Raw genomic sequence first — 16,502 nt, 5'->3', positions numbered from 1 at the left:
GATGAGGTGAGCTATTAATGCGAGACGGTATAGAAGATAGTTTAACCAGACATTGAGTTGTATCGTTGTTTGTTCTATTTGTACCTTATTGTATCAGATGATGATTTGTACAGTATATGTTAGATTTTATAGCACTCGTGTATCAGCTATTTAGTTGTATCTTGATGGTTTGTTGTGACCTGTGTGGGTCCTGCCAGATTTTGTAGCGGTCTAGTGTTTATTATTGTGGACTTGGATATTCATATGTTAACAGATTTATTTGGTTAAGAGTATGATTTATTTGGTGATGGATTATCATATATTGATAGGTTAGCAAGTTTTATTTAATGATGTCATGATTGTATGTGCATAGGAGTGTATCTGTGCGTGACGGGCCCCGCCCGTCCTGTCGTGTGAGCCGTGCGTGCCGTGTGGACGTGTGGGCGTGCACGTGCCTGTGTCGGGTGGGGGCGTTACAGCACCGGCCGCTGCTGGCCAGCCAGCGGCTCGGCTCCGATGAGCCCGAGCTCGGGCGAGAGAGAGAGAGAGAGAGAGAGAGAGAGAGAGAGAGAGAGAGAGAGAGAGAGAAGGAAAGAGAGGGGGAGTGAGGGATCTCATCGGCGGCGGCAGCTTTGGGGGAGGTGGCGGCGGGCCAACGTTGGCAACGAGGAGAGGAAAGAGTGCAAGAGAGAGTAGAGAGTGACTGATAGAGAGATAGAGATAGAGAGAGAGAGATTTAAAGAGAGAGAAAAGGCAGCTCCAAACGATATGCAACCGAACCGATATGCTCCAACACCTGAAACAGGCCAAAGTAGCGATGTGCTAACTTTTGGTTACTCATCGGATGTGAGGTCACCTGTCGATACGGTTCTACTCTCACAAATACCCAACTGCCAATGTCGAACTCCTACTCCCGATGACTGCGATCATAAACTTGCCTCATGCGGTTTTGAACAAGTTTAAGATGGGAATGCACATGTGGATAACTTCGTTTTGCACATGTGGATACCGATTAGGCCTCATGTTCGCCGGTGCAGCCCGAGGTATAATTTCTATGCGATGGTCTACCGCTATCTTCGGTGGCAACTCCTATGGCTTCTCAAACAGTCCAGAAACGTTATCTAATAAATTAGACAATTCAATGGTAATATCTAAACTCGTTTGAGGCTCATCTCCTGCTAGTCCTTGCTGAAGAAGATAGGCCAAATTATACACACAAGACAACCCCATCATAGGCTGCATCGCAAGAATCGGCGAAAACCGAACACCATCCAGCCGCACATCTTTGTTTCCTTGTTTAAATTTCATCCACATGCTCTGAAAATCAAATGTGATGCATCCCAAACTCTGTAACCACTGCAAGGACAATGTCCGCTCCTCGCTGCACCAACGGATACAAGTCCACAATGATGTCGTGTCTTTGCACCCGTAAACCAACTCGACGACACAAGCTCTCCACCTTAAGCTTCGTGACATCTTCAATAGCAACATCAAATTCCATGGTCGGTTAAGCATCCAAACCCAATATCCTCACTAACCTCTCGTCTAGAAAATTGTGTGTACTCCCCGAATCAATGAGGATGTGCACACAATGCTTTCTAACGAGTACGTCTACTCATAACGTCCTCGGTGCGGAAGTATCCGAATATGCATGCATCGATATTTCAGCTTAGATATCTTCCTCCACGCCCTCCTCAACGGTCTCCTCATGGACCTCCTCTGGACACTCTCCATCAACCACAACCTCATCATCCTCCTCAATATCGTCGATAAGCATCACACTCCCGATCGGTTTAGAACACCGATGATCGGGGCTGAAATGCTCATCACATCGAAAGCAAAGTCCCTTCGCTCTTCGCTCCTCTACCTGGGCAGGTGTGAGAGTTTGAACAGGGGGTCTTGTGCCTCTTCTAACATCGGAAGAAGGTCTCAAAGGTGGTCATGGTCTAGTACTCGCAGCCACTATTTTTAACACTATAGAATTTCCAGCCGGTGTTTTAGGTGCAAACCGCCCGTCTCGATTGCCCCAATTTGTTTTCGCTACCATCTTTAGAGCCCTATGCTTTTATTCCATCCTCACGGCCTTCTCAAAGGCCTCCTTAATAATAGTACGACATAGAGCACGAACATCCGCTTGTATCTCATCCCATAGCCCTGAAATAAATGTACTCATCAATGTCCGTTCGGGCCACAGTGGCTCACGATGACTATTAACCCTTTTAAACTCAGCTTAATACTCCAGTACGGTTGTCCTCTGAACCATCTTGCTTAATGTGGCAGCAAAATCTTCATATGCCACTGTCCCAAATCTGTGCGTAATCCTCCTACAAAAATCAGCCCATCCGGTAAATCCACCACTTCGAATAACCGATCTATACCAATGCAATGTCATTCCTTTGAGGTGAAAGCTTACCATCTGTAATTTTGCATCTTTCGTTGTACTTTGATAATCAAAATATTGTTCAACTTGAAACACCCAATCCATTGGATCACAACCTTGGAATTTTGGAAAGTCCAAGCGTGCGGTACTCCCCCGAATAGCATTGTCGGGTTTACAAAAGATTCTTCGTTCAGGTCTAAACCTTTATGCAGGTTGATCACCCTCTCTAAATACTCGAGCATGTCCATCACCATCTCCATAGGGATCAACCTCATCCTCATAGTGCCAATCCTCCTCATCGACGAAGCGCACTGGTGCCACATACCTCTCAAGTTCCACCACCGTCGGTCTTGGCTTTGCAACGGAGGTGGGGAATGATGTGTGGGCATAGATAAGAGGGGATCATTAACACTCGCATGATGCACCTAGACCTATGGGGTATTAGTTCAATGAGATCCTACCGCTGGTCCTTCTTGAAACTCCGATCGTCGTCGAGGAGATAACGAATCAAATCTGTTAATGACATATTCCTTGAAATCATTATGATCCTTTTGAATTGAGTCAACTTTATGCATCAATGTATGGAACATGCCCCTAAGTTCATCCATATTCACACTCATGGACGTTGGTTGACTCGGTCCTATCGTGGTCGCTCTAAAGGAATCGACCTCAAGGTTATGGTTATCATGGATTGAGTCTTCCCTTGTCGGTGTGCTCTCCATAGGTCTACTTGTTGATATCATCTTCCTTGTTTTAACCATTATTGGAGGTCTGAGGTTTGCCTGCTCTGATACCAAATTGTTAAGCTCTAATACCAAATTGTTAAGATCTGGAACCAAAGATAGGCTACGCAACTATTCCTTCAAGATCTGGATGTATTATAGAAATTAGTCCGTGCAACCATGAGAAAATATTCGTCAAATATTCTTCGGTAGCCAGAAAATTACAACGCTAGTTGGCTTAGATCCGTAACTTCCCTACCTACAAATTTTGTATTTACACCCTTCACAGATTCGAACTATAATAGGGACGAAAACACGGAATAACGCGGGTGAGGGAGGTGATGACGGGTGGAGTGGATGTTAGGATACTGATCCTAACTAAGTGTAATAAGAAAAGATGCTAACTAAGAGTATCATAACTGAAATAGGATACCGATCCTTGATACTAATAGCATTTAGTGCCCGATAGTCAACATAAAAATGTCATGTCTCATCCTTTTTTCGCACCAATAGCACAGGGGATGAGTATGAGCTATGACTTGGTTGTATGAGGCCTTGCTCCAACATCTCGGCTACAATCTTGGAGATAACTTTTTTTTGCACACGTGGATACCGATATGGCCTCACGTTTGCCGGTGTAGCCCCGGGTACAATCTCTATGCAATGGTCCGCCGCTCTCCTCGGTGGCAACTCTTGTGGCTCTTCAAACAGTCCAAAAAAGTTATCTAATAAAATAGATAATTCAATGGTAGTACCTAAACTCGTTTGAGGCTCATCTCCTGCTGGTTCTAACTGAAGAAGATAGGATAAATTATACGCACAAGACAGCCCCACCAAAGGCTGCATCGCAAGAATCGGCGAAGATCGAACGCCATCAAGCCGCACATTTTTGCTTCCTTATTTAAATTTCATCCACATGCTCCGAAAATCAAATGTGATGGGTCCTAAACTCTATAACCACTGAGTGCCAAGGATAATGTTTGCTCCTCGCAGCGCCAAAGGATACAAGTCCATAATGATATCGTGTCCTTGCACCCGAATATCGACCCGGCGACACAAGCTCTCCGCTTTAAGCTTCGTGCCGTCTCCAATAGCAACATCAAATCCCATGGTTGGTTTGGCATCCAAACTCAATCTCCTCACTAACCTCTCGTCTAGAAAGTTGTGTACTCCCCGAATCAATGAGGATGTACACACAATGCTTTCTAACGAGTCCGTCTACCCATAATGTCCTCAGCACGGAAGTATCCGAATATGCATGCATCGATATTTCAGCTTGGATATCTTCCTCCACGCCCTCCTCAACGGCCTCCTTATAGACCTCCTCTAGACACTCTCCATCATCAACAACCTCATCATCCTCCTCGAGACCGTCGATGAGCATCACACTCCCGATCAGTTTAGAACACCGATGACTAGGGGTGAAACATTCATCACATCGAAAGCAAATGTCCTTCGCTCTTTGCTCCTCCACCTAGGTAGGTGTGAGAGTTCGAACGGGAGGTCTTGTGCCTCTTCTAACATCGGAAGAAGGTCTCAAAAGTGGCTGTGGTCTAGTACTCGTAGCCGTTATCTTTGAACCAGTAGAATTTTTAGCTGACATTCTAGGTGCAAACCGCCCATTTCGGTTTCCCTAATTGGTTTTCGCTACTATCTTTAGAGCCTTATGCTTTTGCTCCATCCTCACGGCATTCTCAAAAGCCTCCTCAAGAGTAGTAGGACAAAGAGCATGAACATCCGCCTGTATCTCATCCTACAGCCCTAAAATAAATGTGTTCATCAATGTCGGTTCGGGCCAAGGTGGCTCACAACGACTATTAACTCTTTCAAACTCAGCTTGGTACTCTAATACGGTCATCCTCTGAACCATCTTGCTTAATGTGGTAGCAAAATCTTCATATGTCGCTATTCCAAAACTATGTGTAATCCTCCTACAAAAATTAGCCCAACCGATAAATCCTCCTCTACGAATAATCAATCTATACCAATGCAATGCCGTTTCTTGGAGGTGAAAGCTTGCCATCTGGACTTTTGTGTCCTCCGCTGTCCCTTAACAATCAAAGTATTGTTCAACTTGAAACACCCAATCCGTTGGATCACTGCTTGGGAATTTTGGAAAATCCAAGCATGCAGTTTTTCCCTGAATAGCATTGTCAAATTCGCGAAAGATCCTTGTTTCAAGTCTAAACCTTTGTGCATGTTGATCAGCATCTCTAAATCCTCGGGCACATCCATCACTATCTACAAAGGGATCAACCTCATCCTCAAAATGCCAATCCTCCTCATCGACGAAGCGCACCAATGCACACGACTCTCGGGTTCCACCACCACCAGCTTGTAACCAGAGGTGGGGGATGATGTGTAGGCATAGGTAAGAGGGGATCATTGACACTCACATAGCGCACCTGGACCTTTGGGGTATTAGTTCGATGAGGTTCCATCGCTAGTCTTTCTTGAAGCTTTGATCGTCGTCGAGGAGATGACAAACCCAATCGGTTCATGACATATTCCTTGAAATCATTGTGATCCTTTTGAATTGTGTCAACTCTATGCAGCAATGTTTGGAGCATGCCCCTAAGTTCATCTGCCAAGCCCATATCACACCCATGGACGTTGGTTGACTCGGTTCTATCGTGGTCGCTCCAAAGGAATCGGCCTGACGGTTAGGGTCATCGTGGATTAAGTCTTCCCTTGTCGGTGTGCTCTCCATAGGTCTCCTTGTTAATGTCATCTTCCTTGTTTCAACCATTAATGGTGGTCTGAGGTACGCCTACTCTAATACCAATGATAAGCTCTGATACCAGATTGATGGATTCTTGTACCAAAAGGTCGGCTACGAAACAATTCCTTAAGATTTAAATTTATTGTAGGAAGCAGTATGTGCAACTGTAGGAAAATCTTTTTCAAATATTCTTTTATAGTTAGAAAATTATGAAACTAAGTGACTTAGATTCACAACTTTCCAATCTACAAATTTTATATTTACGCCTTTCACAGATTCGAACTAAAACGGGAACAAAAGTATGAAATAACGTGGGTGATGGTGGTGGCGACGGGTGGAGTGGATGTTAGGGTTATGGATGGGTATGGAGATGAAGATGGATGGTGGATGTGATTAAGGGATATAGACGAAGGGAACGAAGTGGTCGAGATCTCAAAGAAGATGGGTGGCTCGACAGTCGAGGGAGATTAGAAGTTAGGAGAAACCTTGCCAACGGGAGAGGTGGAAGGATGGTGAAGAGGGAGGAGGGAGATTAGGGTAGATAGATGATAGAGAGACAAGAAATTAATATTCCAATAGCATAATAAATTTGGCTGCCATCCACATATATATAGAGGCTAGCCAACAAGTCCTAAAATAATAAGTAACCCTAATTCTAGAGGATTCCCGCCTATCGCGTTCAAACGCACAAAAGATGTTCTCTATATGTGCGAACACGATGCAGGCGTTCGAACTCACCCGACCGCGTTCGAACGAACAATATGTGTTCTCTATATTTGCAAACCCGATGCAGGCGACCCCTCCTGCGTTTGAATGCGACCTACAAGAATTTTATTTTAATAAAAATAAATAACTAATGCAATAAGAAAAGATCCTAACTAAGTGTATCATCCACATGCGAATATCCAATTTATTTGAAATTCAAAAAAAATTATAAAGCTAACTAACTAACTCAAGTTGAATCCACTCGACTCAAGTGACTCGACTAGCCAAACCCACGTGATTGGATCATAACAATCCACCACCCTTTCGACACCTTGTCCTCAATGTGACTAGTCTCTTACGTCCTTGTGCTTGTACAACTTGTTATGTCAATCAATGGATTCGGGCTCATCCTCCTCTAGTCCGCCTATCTATTTATGACCCGGGGTAAATTGGTCATCATAGTAAAAACACAAGCATTTTCTTTGGCGCTCCTCTAAGTTATTGGGTACAAAACGGCACAAGATCATCTATTAGTTAGGCTGAGTCGTCGACACAGGTTGTCCGGGCAGATGTAGTCTCTAGTGGGCCATCTTTCTTCTCTCCTCCTAGCGAATCTGGTTCAACCGATCCAACTTGGACTCCATCAGAAAAGCTAAGGAGAATGCCTCGTCAGAAGTAATGGGCCTAAAAGCCTTGATTTTAGCTTGAATGTTAGGCTTAAGCCCACTAATAAAGGTACACTTTAGGGCTGAGTCAGATCGAACTGAGCATAAATTGCATTCATAAAGTCCTACTAAGACTCGAATGGTCGAGTCCACTTAGCCAACCGGTACCATCTAATCGCAATGCCCTTAAAGTGGAACGAAGCTAGTTGGACCTTCTAGTGGTCTGGCATGCCATGGTATGTGAAAAACTGTTTCGCTTGATAGGTTCAGTCTAATGAATCTCCTCTAGATAATTTTAGGAAATTAAGGTTGATGGTCCGAGCTTGGGTCCCAAAATGTAACCTGCCATCATGGGCCAAGTGACCATATAATCAAGGCTAGCCATGTAGGACATAGGCCCACAGGTAGTTCATGTCACACCTGTGCTACACATGGGTTTGGCTCAGTCTAATGGACGGGTCCACTAGGTCATTCCACCACTCATCCTCAAGCTCGTACTCATGCTTAGGGTTATGTTCATAGGTTCCAAACTAGTTCGTAAGAGGTGGTCGAATAGGTTTGCAAAAATTTTGCTTGCCTTGAAAATCATGTACTTCATCAACTTTATGAACTTGCTCTAGCTCTAAACCTAGGGCTAAAATTAGATTTCAACCTAGGGGTGCCACCACAGACCACTGTAGCCATAGTGGTGGCTGGGCAGGGTAGGTGGCCGATGGTAGTCGCCATCCAGCAGGTCCACATAGCAGCGGAACGGCAGTGAGCAGCGGTGGAAGGTTGAACTCAAGCTTAGGCTCGAGTTGGTGCAGAAGCAGCCATGGCGCATCGTCGATGGGTCCACCAACCCCCAACGGCTATGAAAGAGAACCATGGCCCCACTATAGGTGAGCGGCGGTGGTGAGAAGCCACGGTGGAGCCACCCCAACGTAAGGGTAGCTTCCTACGGTGGTGGCTATCAAGTTCGACAATCAAACGGTTGCCAGCGACTGCGATGACCACCACTAGCTCGCAGTCGACCTAAGGAAGCCAGCCGTGGCCGCCGATAGTTGTGGGAGCATCGAACCTGCAACCACCAGTCGGGGGTTTGCTGCAGCGATAACTACTACCGTCAGCGGTCTTTCGACTGTCATTGGTGCAAACAAAGGCCATGTCTCAGGTGCATATGGTCCAAGGAATGTGTTGGATATGGAGTTCGACACCGGTGAGGGCTAGATCGCTTGTGGGAAGCTACGGTTTTTGGCCCTAGCTCCTACTATGGGTGGGGAAGATGGCGTCAAGACCATCGCAACTAGCTACTCTAGTGTCTCATCGATGATGTTCAAGGTCTATAGTGGACAAGGGTCCACCATGGCCGGAGGAGTCTTGGTTGCCACAGTTTAGGGCTCCCCTCCACCTTACTCACGGGTGGAGCTTTTTAGTTGCGACTGGCCGGCGGCGCTGGTGGCATGAGGTAGTCATGCTGGGCTAGGAGAACGACCATCATGGCTTGGATCGCCTTCTCAATCCTTTCTAAGCTCTCCTTCGACTCGGCCAAAAATTCTTTAAAAAATACTTTTGCCTAAGCTCCGCTCATCAGCGATAGTTGATGGTGATGGAAAGGGCGTCGGAGATACTCCCACAAGAACGAAGATGAGTTCTTGATCCTCTATGGTCGCTCTTTCCTTATTCATGTTAATCATCGTTCGAGAAATGTTAGCTCTAATACCAATGTTACAAATCAGATTTGGACCGATCTAGATGTAAGAAAATTGTAATATTTTATATGTGGTAGCATCGTGAGTTAGGGTTCCAATGGTTTTAGTTTCATGAGAATTTGACGTCTAGATAAAAAGATGTTGATAAAATAGTGGAGCAAGGTCAAATAGGGCAGAGCGATAAATAATCAATATTGTGACGGTCGTCAGAGGGTGGCGGACGGCTAAGGGTGGTGGATGAGCATAAAGTAGGATGGCTATGGCGGAAGAAGGTGGCTAGGGTTTGGAATATCGGGATGCTTCTACAGCTATGATCTACTCCTAAAAAGATAAAGGTGATCTAATAGCTACGATTAAAGATAAAGATGAAAATAATGATTTGGCTAAACTCAGATTCATTCATGGATAATTATCAACACATGTCCACTCCTATTTATAGGAGTAAAAATCTCTAGCGGATTAGATCCAAATATTAATTATCTGATTTATTTGAATTTTAAAACAGAAAGATAAAGCTAACTGACTAACTCAAGTTAACTGACTAACTCAAGTTAGATGAGATCTCGACAATAGTGGAAGAGGATTGGAAGATAATATATATATATATATATATATATAGAAAGAGAGAGAGAGAGGGGGGCGAGGGAGGTCAACTCTAGGGGAGGAAGTAGCCGACAAGGCTCAGAAGAGGGCTGGCAGCTAGGGTTAGGTTTAAGGAGGAGAAAAGAGGAGAGTGATGGGGAGAGAGTGAAGATTAGACTAACTCAAATTCCAACAACATATCAGACCTCATTGCATATATATATATATAGCTAACTCAACATGACTTGACTTAGCAAGGACCTAACCAATGCAAATAAAAATTAGGTTTGGATTGGAGTTGACATAGTCCTAAACAAATATAATAAACTAAATAACTAATCTAAAATGAAATAAGCAGGACTCGACTCAATCAAAGCAACCAATTAGCTGACTAGGCTAATCCGAACTAAAATTCAAATTCAGCTTGGACTATTAAAAAACATATATAGTAGAGAATAGGAGATTGTAATTGTTCAAGGATCAAGATTTTTTTCCTTGTTAACATAGTAACTATATCCGTTTTAGGAAACCCCATTATTAAATGGAAATTAAGAATGGTCTCCCACTATGTACGCTTCAAATTTTCAATAAGTCATGGAATGTGTAATGAAAGGAAAGTCCATTCCCCCCAATGTGGTATATTAAATTAGTAAAACAAAAGATATACATATATATATATATATAAACAAAATGTAAAGAATCATTATTTAATTCTTAAAACATAATAATCATATCTAACATCAGTCTAACGAGCTGCTCGATGCTCAGGTTATTAATAGCTCTAGTGCTGAGTGCATTAAAATAGGAACATGTTATAGTCTGATTTAAGTATTGTATTTTGTAACCATAAATTTGAAAGCCAATTATGATGCATGGACTAATTTAAGCATTCTTTATTGGCTGCCAAATCAGGATTAGGTTTCAGTGTAGGTTAATCGGAGAGACTGTCGGAACAAATTAATTATTTATATCCAATAGCTAGTTTAAATCCTTCGATCTCATGTATTTCTTTTTAGGATATGTGCATGATGAATGAATTAATATTTAATACGCGTCCTAATTGATGGAATTAGGCCACACCGAAATAGCGCTCGCCAGATCCGGCAAATAAAGTTCAAAAGTTGGCCGACTGAAAAGTTCGCCAGGCAAGGCGTCCTTGATTTCAGCCAAACTAAGAAAGATAAATATAATTAATTCTCCGAAAATAAAATAAAGTTTTTGGAAAATTAAAAGACAACTAATGGCGTCCTACTAATTACGATCGGCTACTTTCAGAACAGAACTCATAATTCATAGCGAAACATCTACTACTGTTCAGCACTGCTTCGAAAGCAGCGCCCCACCCGGCGGCGGCCCAACGGTGATATCGCAGTGGCGGGACAACCAATACGTGAATCGCAGCCACCGACCGAGGTACGACCGGGTCCGGAACTTCCCATCCACCTGAAGCAACACCTTTCCCCCGGCTGTGCCATTCCTCCACGCAGCCACCGCGTCCTGCGGCAGCGCCACCTCGCTAGACACCAAGTGCACGCTCCGGAGTGCCGCCAGACCGCGTCGCTCCGCGAAGGGCTCCACCACCTGCGTCGCGATCATGGTGCCATAGAAGTAGAGGTCCAGCTGGATGTAAGAGAAGGAGACGTCGACCTTTTGGTTTGGGTTGGAGAAGCTGGCGAGGATAGTAAGGTCGGCGTTGAGGAAGGTGCCCGTGTCGAGGTACGCGGCGTTGAGCGTTGCGCTGGAGATGTCAAGGCGAGGAGTCCGCGGGCGGAAGACGAGGTAAATGATGAGGACGATAAGCCCGCCAAGGATGACGACGAGCCAGAAAACAATGCAAGCAGCCGCGAGGCACCACGCGACGGGGTGCGTCCGGGACTGCGGAGTGAACAGGGGCTTCCTGGGACGGTGAGGCTGATCAGGCTGTTGTCGTGGGTGGTGGTGTTCTTCCAAATGATGGTGTAATTTGACTCGTGGTAGATTTTCTGTGCTCATGGTTTGTGATGCGTAATACGTGAAGCAAACGGAAATCGAAGGAAGTAGAAGAGAAGGAAGAAGGGGAGGGTGATGCGAAAGTTTGGAGGGAACGGGAGGCAAAGAATAAAATCCATCAAAACTTTGTTGCTAGTACGTTCTATAATTCGGGTGCAAGCAATCTATGGATGCTGTTAGGTTACTTTACAACATGTTGATGGAGAGAATATGAGCTTTCCCCCCTTAAGTACTGGTATAAGAAAAAATATATTTTAAATACAGCACTATTTAAACAATTTTTAAACTACTATAATTTTTGCCATCTCAGCGTTACGTTGAAAATCACTGTTTGAGACACTAATTTTAAATTTTTTAGAAAACTATTATCTTGTGTATAAAATGCTCCAGAGAGAAAGTGACTTATAAATGGCTCTCTAGAAAGGAAGAGTTTACTCACTAAGATATCAATAGTCTACAAAATAATTATTTTGTATATATAATTTTTATTTTTATTTTCTATAGATAATTATGATTTGGAGCCAACCATATCTAGAGAGCAACATATTTTATGACCAACGACACGTCAACTTTTTCTTTATATTTTTACCTATATATTTTTTCCTATGAGGTTTGATTAAACTCAGAATAGAATTATTATGCTTAATTCTTTTTCGTTTTCATAACGACATATTAAATATCCAAAATAGACTTTGTTTATAAAGTTATGCTCTTCAAAAATAATTTTCTAGTATATTTTTATTTGTATAAATAAATCGCGTTCCCAAATTGGGATTTATAAATCGGTTTTCTGGATGAGAGTTTTATATAGAAATAACAGCTGGATAAATCTAATAAGATTAACGGTTTGAGATGGTGATTTTCCACGTGGTGCTTGTTGTGAACTGGGTTAAGGTGTCTATTTGTAGAAATGGAGGAAGCCACTTGGTAGTGGATTTAATGGATATAGTGAAATTTATAGGATGGGAAAGAAAGAGATAATAATGATGATGATTGCGTAAATTTGTAATTTAGAAAGAAAGAAAGGGAAAGAAAATGGTCGGCCTTAAAGAAAAAAAGGGATCAATCAATATATAAGAAGGGAGAGCTAGCCAGCGGCTAGAAGTTGAGGGAGGAAAAAAATGGTCGGTCCTACTGGACTAGAGGGGATCGGCAGTCGAGAAGGAAGGAAATGGGATCAACTTGACGCTAATGGCCTTGGATCGAAGCAAAATGTTAAGAGAGATGAGATAAGAGATTATAAAATTGTCAGTTTTTTCATAATTTTAAAATGATTGTCTTCTACATATTTAGAGGCTAACCAAAATTTAAAATAATTCAAATTACCTCTAACACGACGAATTCAACATTGGGCTGGATGGACTGCACTCTCATGTTCGGGCTTTCAAACAATAAGCGATAGTCGTTTGAACGCCAAAACTCTACGCCGAGGTGAGCCTCCCTCCCTTCCCTTCTCTTCTTCATCTTCTTCCTTTCCTCTACTTCTTTTTCCTCTGTTTGTTTTACCTTCTTTGGTAATAAAACACGTAAATTACTTATGTTATTTAGTTAATCTAAATTAGATTTTTAGTTTAATTTTTCAAGAATAGATATATTTAGTAACATGGTAAGTGTAATTAGTGTAATTTCAGTTAATTATAATTATAAATATTTGTACATAAATATATTTTTATTAGATTAATACATGTCTTTATAAAACGTGCACGCCCACGCGCCCACACGGCACACGCGGCGCACGTGACAGGACTAGCGGGGCCCGTCACGCATAGATACACTCCTATGCACATACAATCATGACATTATCAAATACTACCTACTAACATATCCATACTCACACAATCCAACACCAAATAAATTATACTATTAACGAAATAAACTTATTAATGACAAATCATATACATATATCTAATACGATAACAAGTCACTACATAATAGAAATTTAGATGGAATATGAATCAAGAGAAAAATAATACAATGTAGGCTCCACTATGTAGTCAACACATGCATACTCATGCTAATCTATTATATGCATACTCATGCTACAGATCAACTCGGTATACAATCATAATAGTAGAATCATCTCCAATTATCTCTATATATATCACCAATGTACTCATATCCTAGATCAGCATAATCAAATGCATGATAAAATATGCTCGACTGTAATCATCTCTAGATAAAATCATATAATTATGCTGGAGGCTAAAACATGCATGTACATAATATATAATATAACCTAATTTGAGAAAGACGTCCAGGGGATAAGACCCAATACACGTATCCCTCACGTCCATCAATCAATCATCACAAATCACTAGCAAGGTCCACAGGGTCTCAAATAAGGGGGGTTGTGATTTGAAATTGTTTAAGTAATATAAAGTTAGTTATTTATCCGATTATGATTAGTTTGCGTAACATATGATGATTTATTAGGTTTAAAATTTCTTCTTTTTTTTATTAAATAATTTGATCTATATCATATATTTAATTATAATAATATTAGTATGTTATTATTCTAATTGTAGATTTATTTATAAAACCATAGTTTGCTAATTATATATTAAGTATATAATAGTCAATGTCTTTTGATAAAAAATATGTAAAAGAGCTTCATGTACAATAATATAATTTAAAATGCAAGCACCTATATTATATAATTATACTTTAATTATTTTGTCACTACTACCCTTACTAAACAAATTAAGAGTTGCATATAAAATAATCTTTACTTAATCATGTAATATAAATATTAAGTAAGCCTACTATTATATTACATGCATAATAATGTATAATAAGTTGTACATATATATATGGGTGGGGGCGTTAGACGAGCGGTAGTCATTCGAATGCCAAAACCCCAGAGCACTTATTCTTCGATAGGTTTGTGGCATTTGAATGTCAAGTTGCGACCATTTGAATTCCATAGCGTGAAACTACTACTATTCAAAAAAAATCCCGATGATAATCCGGTTTGACCCAACAAATCCAATGTCCCCTGTGAGGTGATCTGATCGGGCCCATATCATATCAGTGCTAAGTTGATAAATATTGTAGTACATTAGGAAATAATTTAAACAGTATTGTACTTTGAGATATATATTTTCCAAGAGCAGTATTTTGGTCAAAAACTCTAAGAAGTATTTCTTGCCATCGTTTCTTAGCTTGGATGGTTGATTCTTTGGATTTGTATAACGGAATTTTCTACTCCCATGGGATACCTGACTGTCTAAGTATAATTATTGGTCATCAACCTCTTTATCTTTTGTCAATTTAGACAAACCAAGTTGTATGTTCAGGTTTGCAGACGGTCCGAACCTAGGTTATGTGCTTCATGTCCCATGCCTAGTGTGTCAATCAATTCGACTTTTAGGTTCGCAATTTGGTTCGAGCCTCAGCTCAAAATTTTGGTTTGCCCAAGAATTAGCTCAATGAATATTTAGAATTTAAGTTTATATATAAAAGTAATTCAGGGTTTGAGCTCCTAATTGCAGTTTTACAGACGGTTAGACCTCATTCTTCATTAAGTCTATATATCTTTGATCTGTTTGTTTCATGTAAAGTAGAACATTTTTGTTGCACATCTAAAGATTGATGGCTTGAGAGGCTTGGGAGGCAATTTATCTCCTCATTACCAGAATTATATACTATATACGCATTAGGCAATTGCTACTAAATATGGTACAAATTTTATTGTAGATTTATATTGGCAAAAAGGCAGGCCACCATATGAATCCTTGTCACGTAGGTAAACGTTAGTGCTTGCGTAATATTATGCGACATTTTTCATCATCTTATTAATTGGAGACGATTAGCTAAATGTAAAAAATCTATAAAGCCTTGTTTGATTTAAAATTAAGCTTTAAACTCGATTAGTTAGTCTTATTTATAAATTTTATTTTAAAAAAAAATAAAATTAATTAAATATGAAAAAATATAAAAAGATGCCAATGAGCTAATGGTGGCATTTTCTTAAATGTTGTTATTGTCTTTAGTGGCATTCATAAAAGCATCACTAAAAAAAACATTGTTTAGGTCAAGTTTATGTTTCATATAAATGCCGTTGTGAGCTTCTACTGTTTTTGTGCGTTTGCATCTTAGGCCTTTAATTTAATTTTTATTTTTTTCTTGGCACTATATTTGAGTTGATTTAAAATTTGTGTTATACACCACAAGCAAACAAAATACTCTTTTTTTTTTATTAACAAAATTTTACACATAAGTTTTATATCTATATAATAAAGATAACTAATACAAAAAATAGAGTTCTATTTTGCAAATGCAGTATCTTATACAGACTTTCGAAAAAAAAGATACAAGCATCTACTGTTTCATAATCATGCACTTGCACATGAGAGAATTTATATAATCATACAAAAGTGATTATCTACTAAAATAAAGATGATATTCCCAAACACATCCAAAAAAGTAAGGTATTTGCTACTTTCCTGATTTGGCACGTAGAAGGAGAATTAAATTAATAGATTAAATATTGGAAATCGTTCTATAAAGCTACGCCCAATGAATGTAGGTCACAATTAAGAAGGCAAGCTATTGTAACGACATCTCCACTAACCTTAAATTGCTATAAGAAGTTCGGGGACAATATAGAAACCTTGATCTACTAGGATAAAGAGATATGAAAAGTTAAAATCAAGTCAAACTAAAAAGTTAAAAAATTGAAGACCTGAATTGATTTAGGAAATCAAATGTAATTAGGTTTTAAAAAAACGAATAAGAATCAAACTTTAAAAATCAAAGCCAAGTAAAATATGGAAGTCCAAATACTTATTCTAACTCTTGAAAACAAAAATCAAGCAAAAATATGAAAACCAAGTAATAGTAGAAAATAAAAAAAGAAAATGACGAACACACTACCATAATTTTCTTAGCATAAAAAACCTCTCTTGCATACGGAGAAAAAATCATGGAAGATCTAATCAACCTCTCAAACAATCTATTTTATATTTAAAATATAGATACAACATTCACAAACAATCACTCTCATCATGCTTCAGATAGTCTTATGAATTGAAGTCATTCTTTGAACTTTACACATTGCTGAATTAT

General features: G+C 40.3%; 1 protein-coding gene across 1 annotated transcript; it reads right to left on the bottom strand.

Moving 5' to 3' along the window:
- Nucleotides 1-10,554: 10,554 nt before the first annotated feature.
- Nucleotides 10,555-11,462, bottom strand: LOC140792647 (uncharacterized). Its single transcript, XM_073143757.1, has one exon. The coding sequence runs from the start codon at nucleotides 11,436-11,438 to the stop codon at nucleotides 10,761-10,763; it is 678 nt and encodes a 225-aa protein (XP_072999858.1). The 5' UTR covers nucleotides 11,439-11,462; the 3' UTR covers nucleotides 10,555-10,760.
- Nucleotides 11,463-16,502: the final 5,040 nt, after the last annotated feature.

This window comes from Typha latifolia, chromosome 7 (genome assembly GCF_019914945.1).
Source record: "Typha latifolia isolate L0001 chromosome 7, TyphaL0001v2, whole genome shotgun sequence".
NCBI classification, from domain to species: Eukaryota; Viridiplantae; Streptophyta; class Magnoliopsida; order Poales; family Typhaceae; genus Typha; species Typha latifolia.
Note: the sequence above shows the minus strand (reverse complement) of the source record. Positions and strands in the feature narration are given on the sequence as shown.

Bases quoted from the DNA above. Each gene is read 5' to 3' on its own strand.
- LOC140792647 (XM_073143757.1), bottom strand. From the start codon at position 11,438: ATGAGCACAGAAAATCTACCACGAGTCAAATTACACCATCATTTGGAA.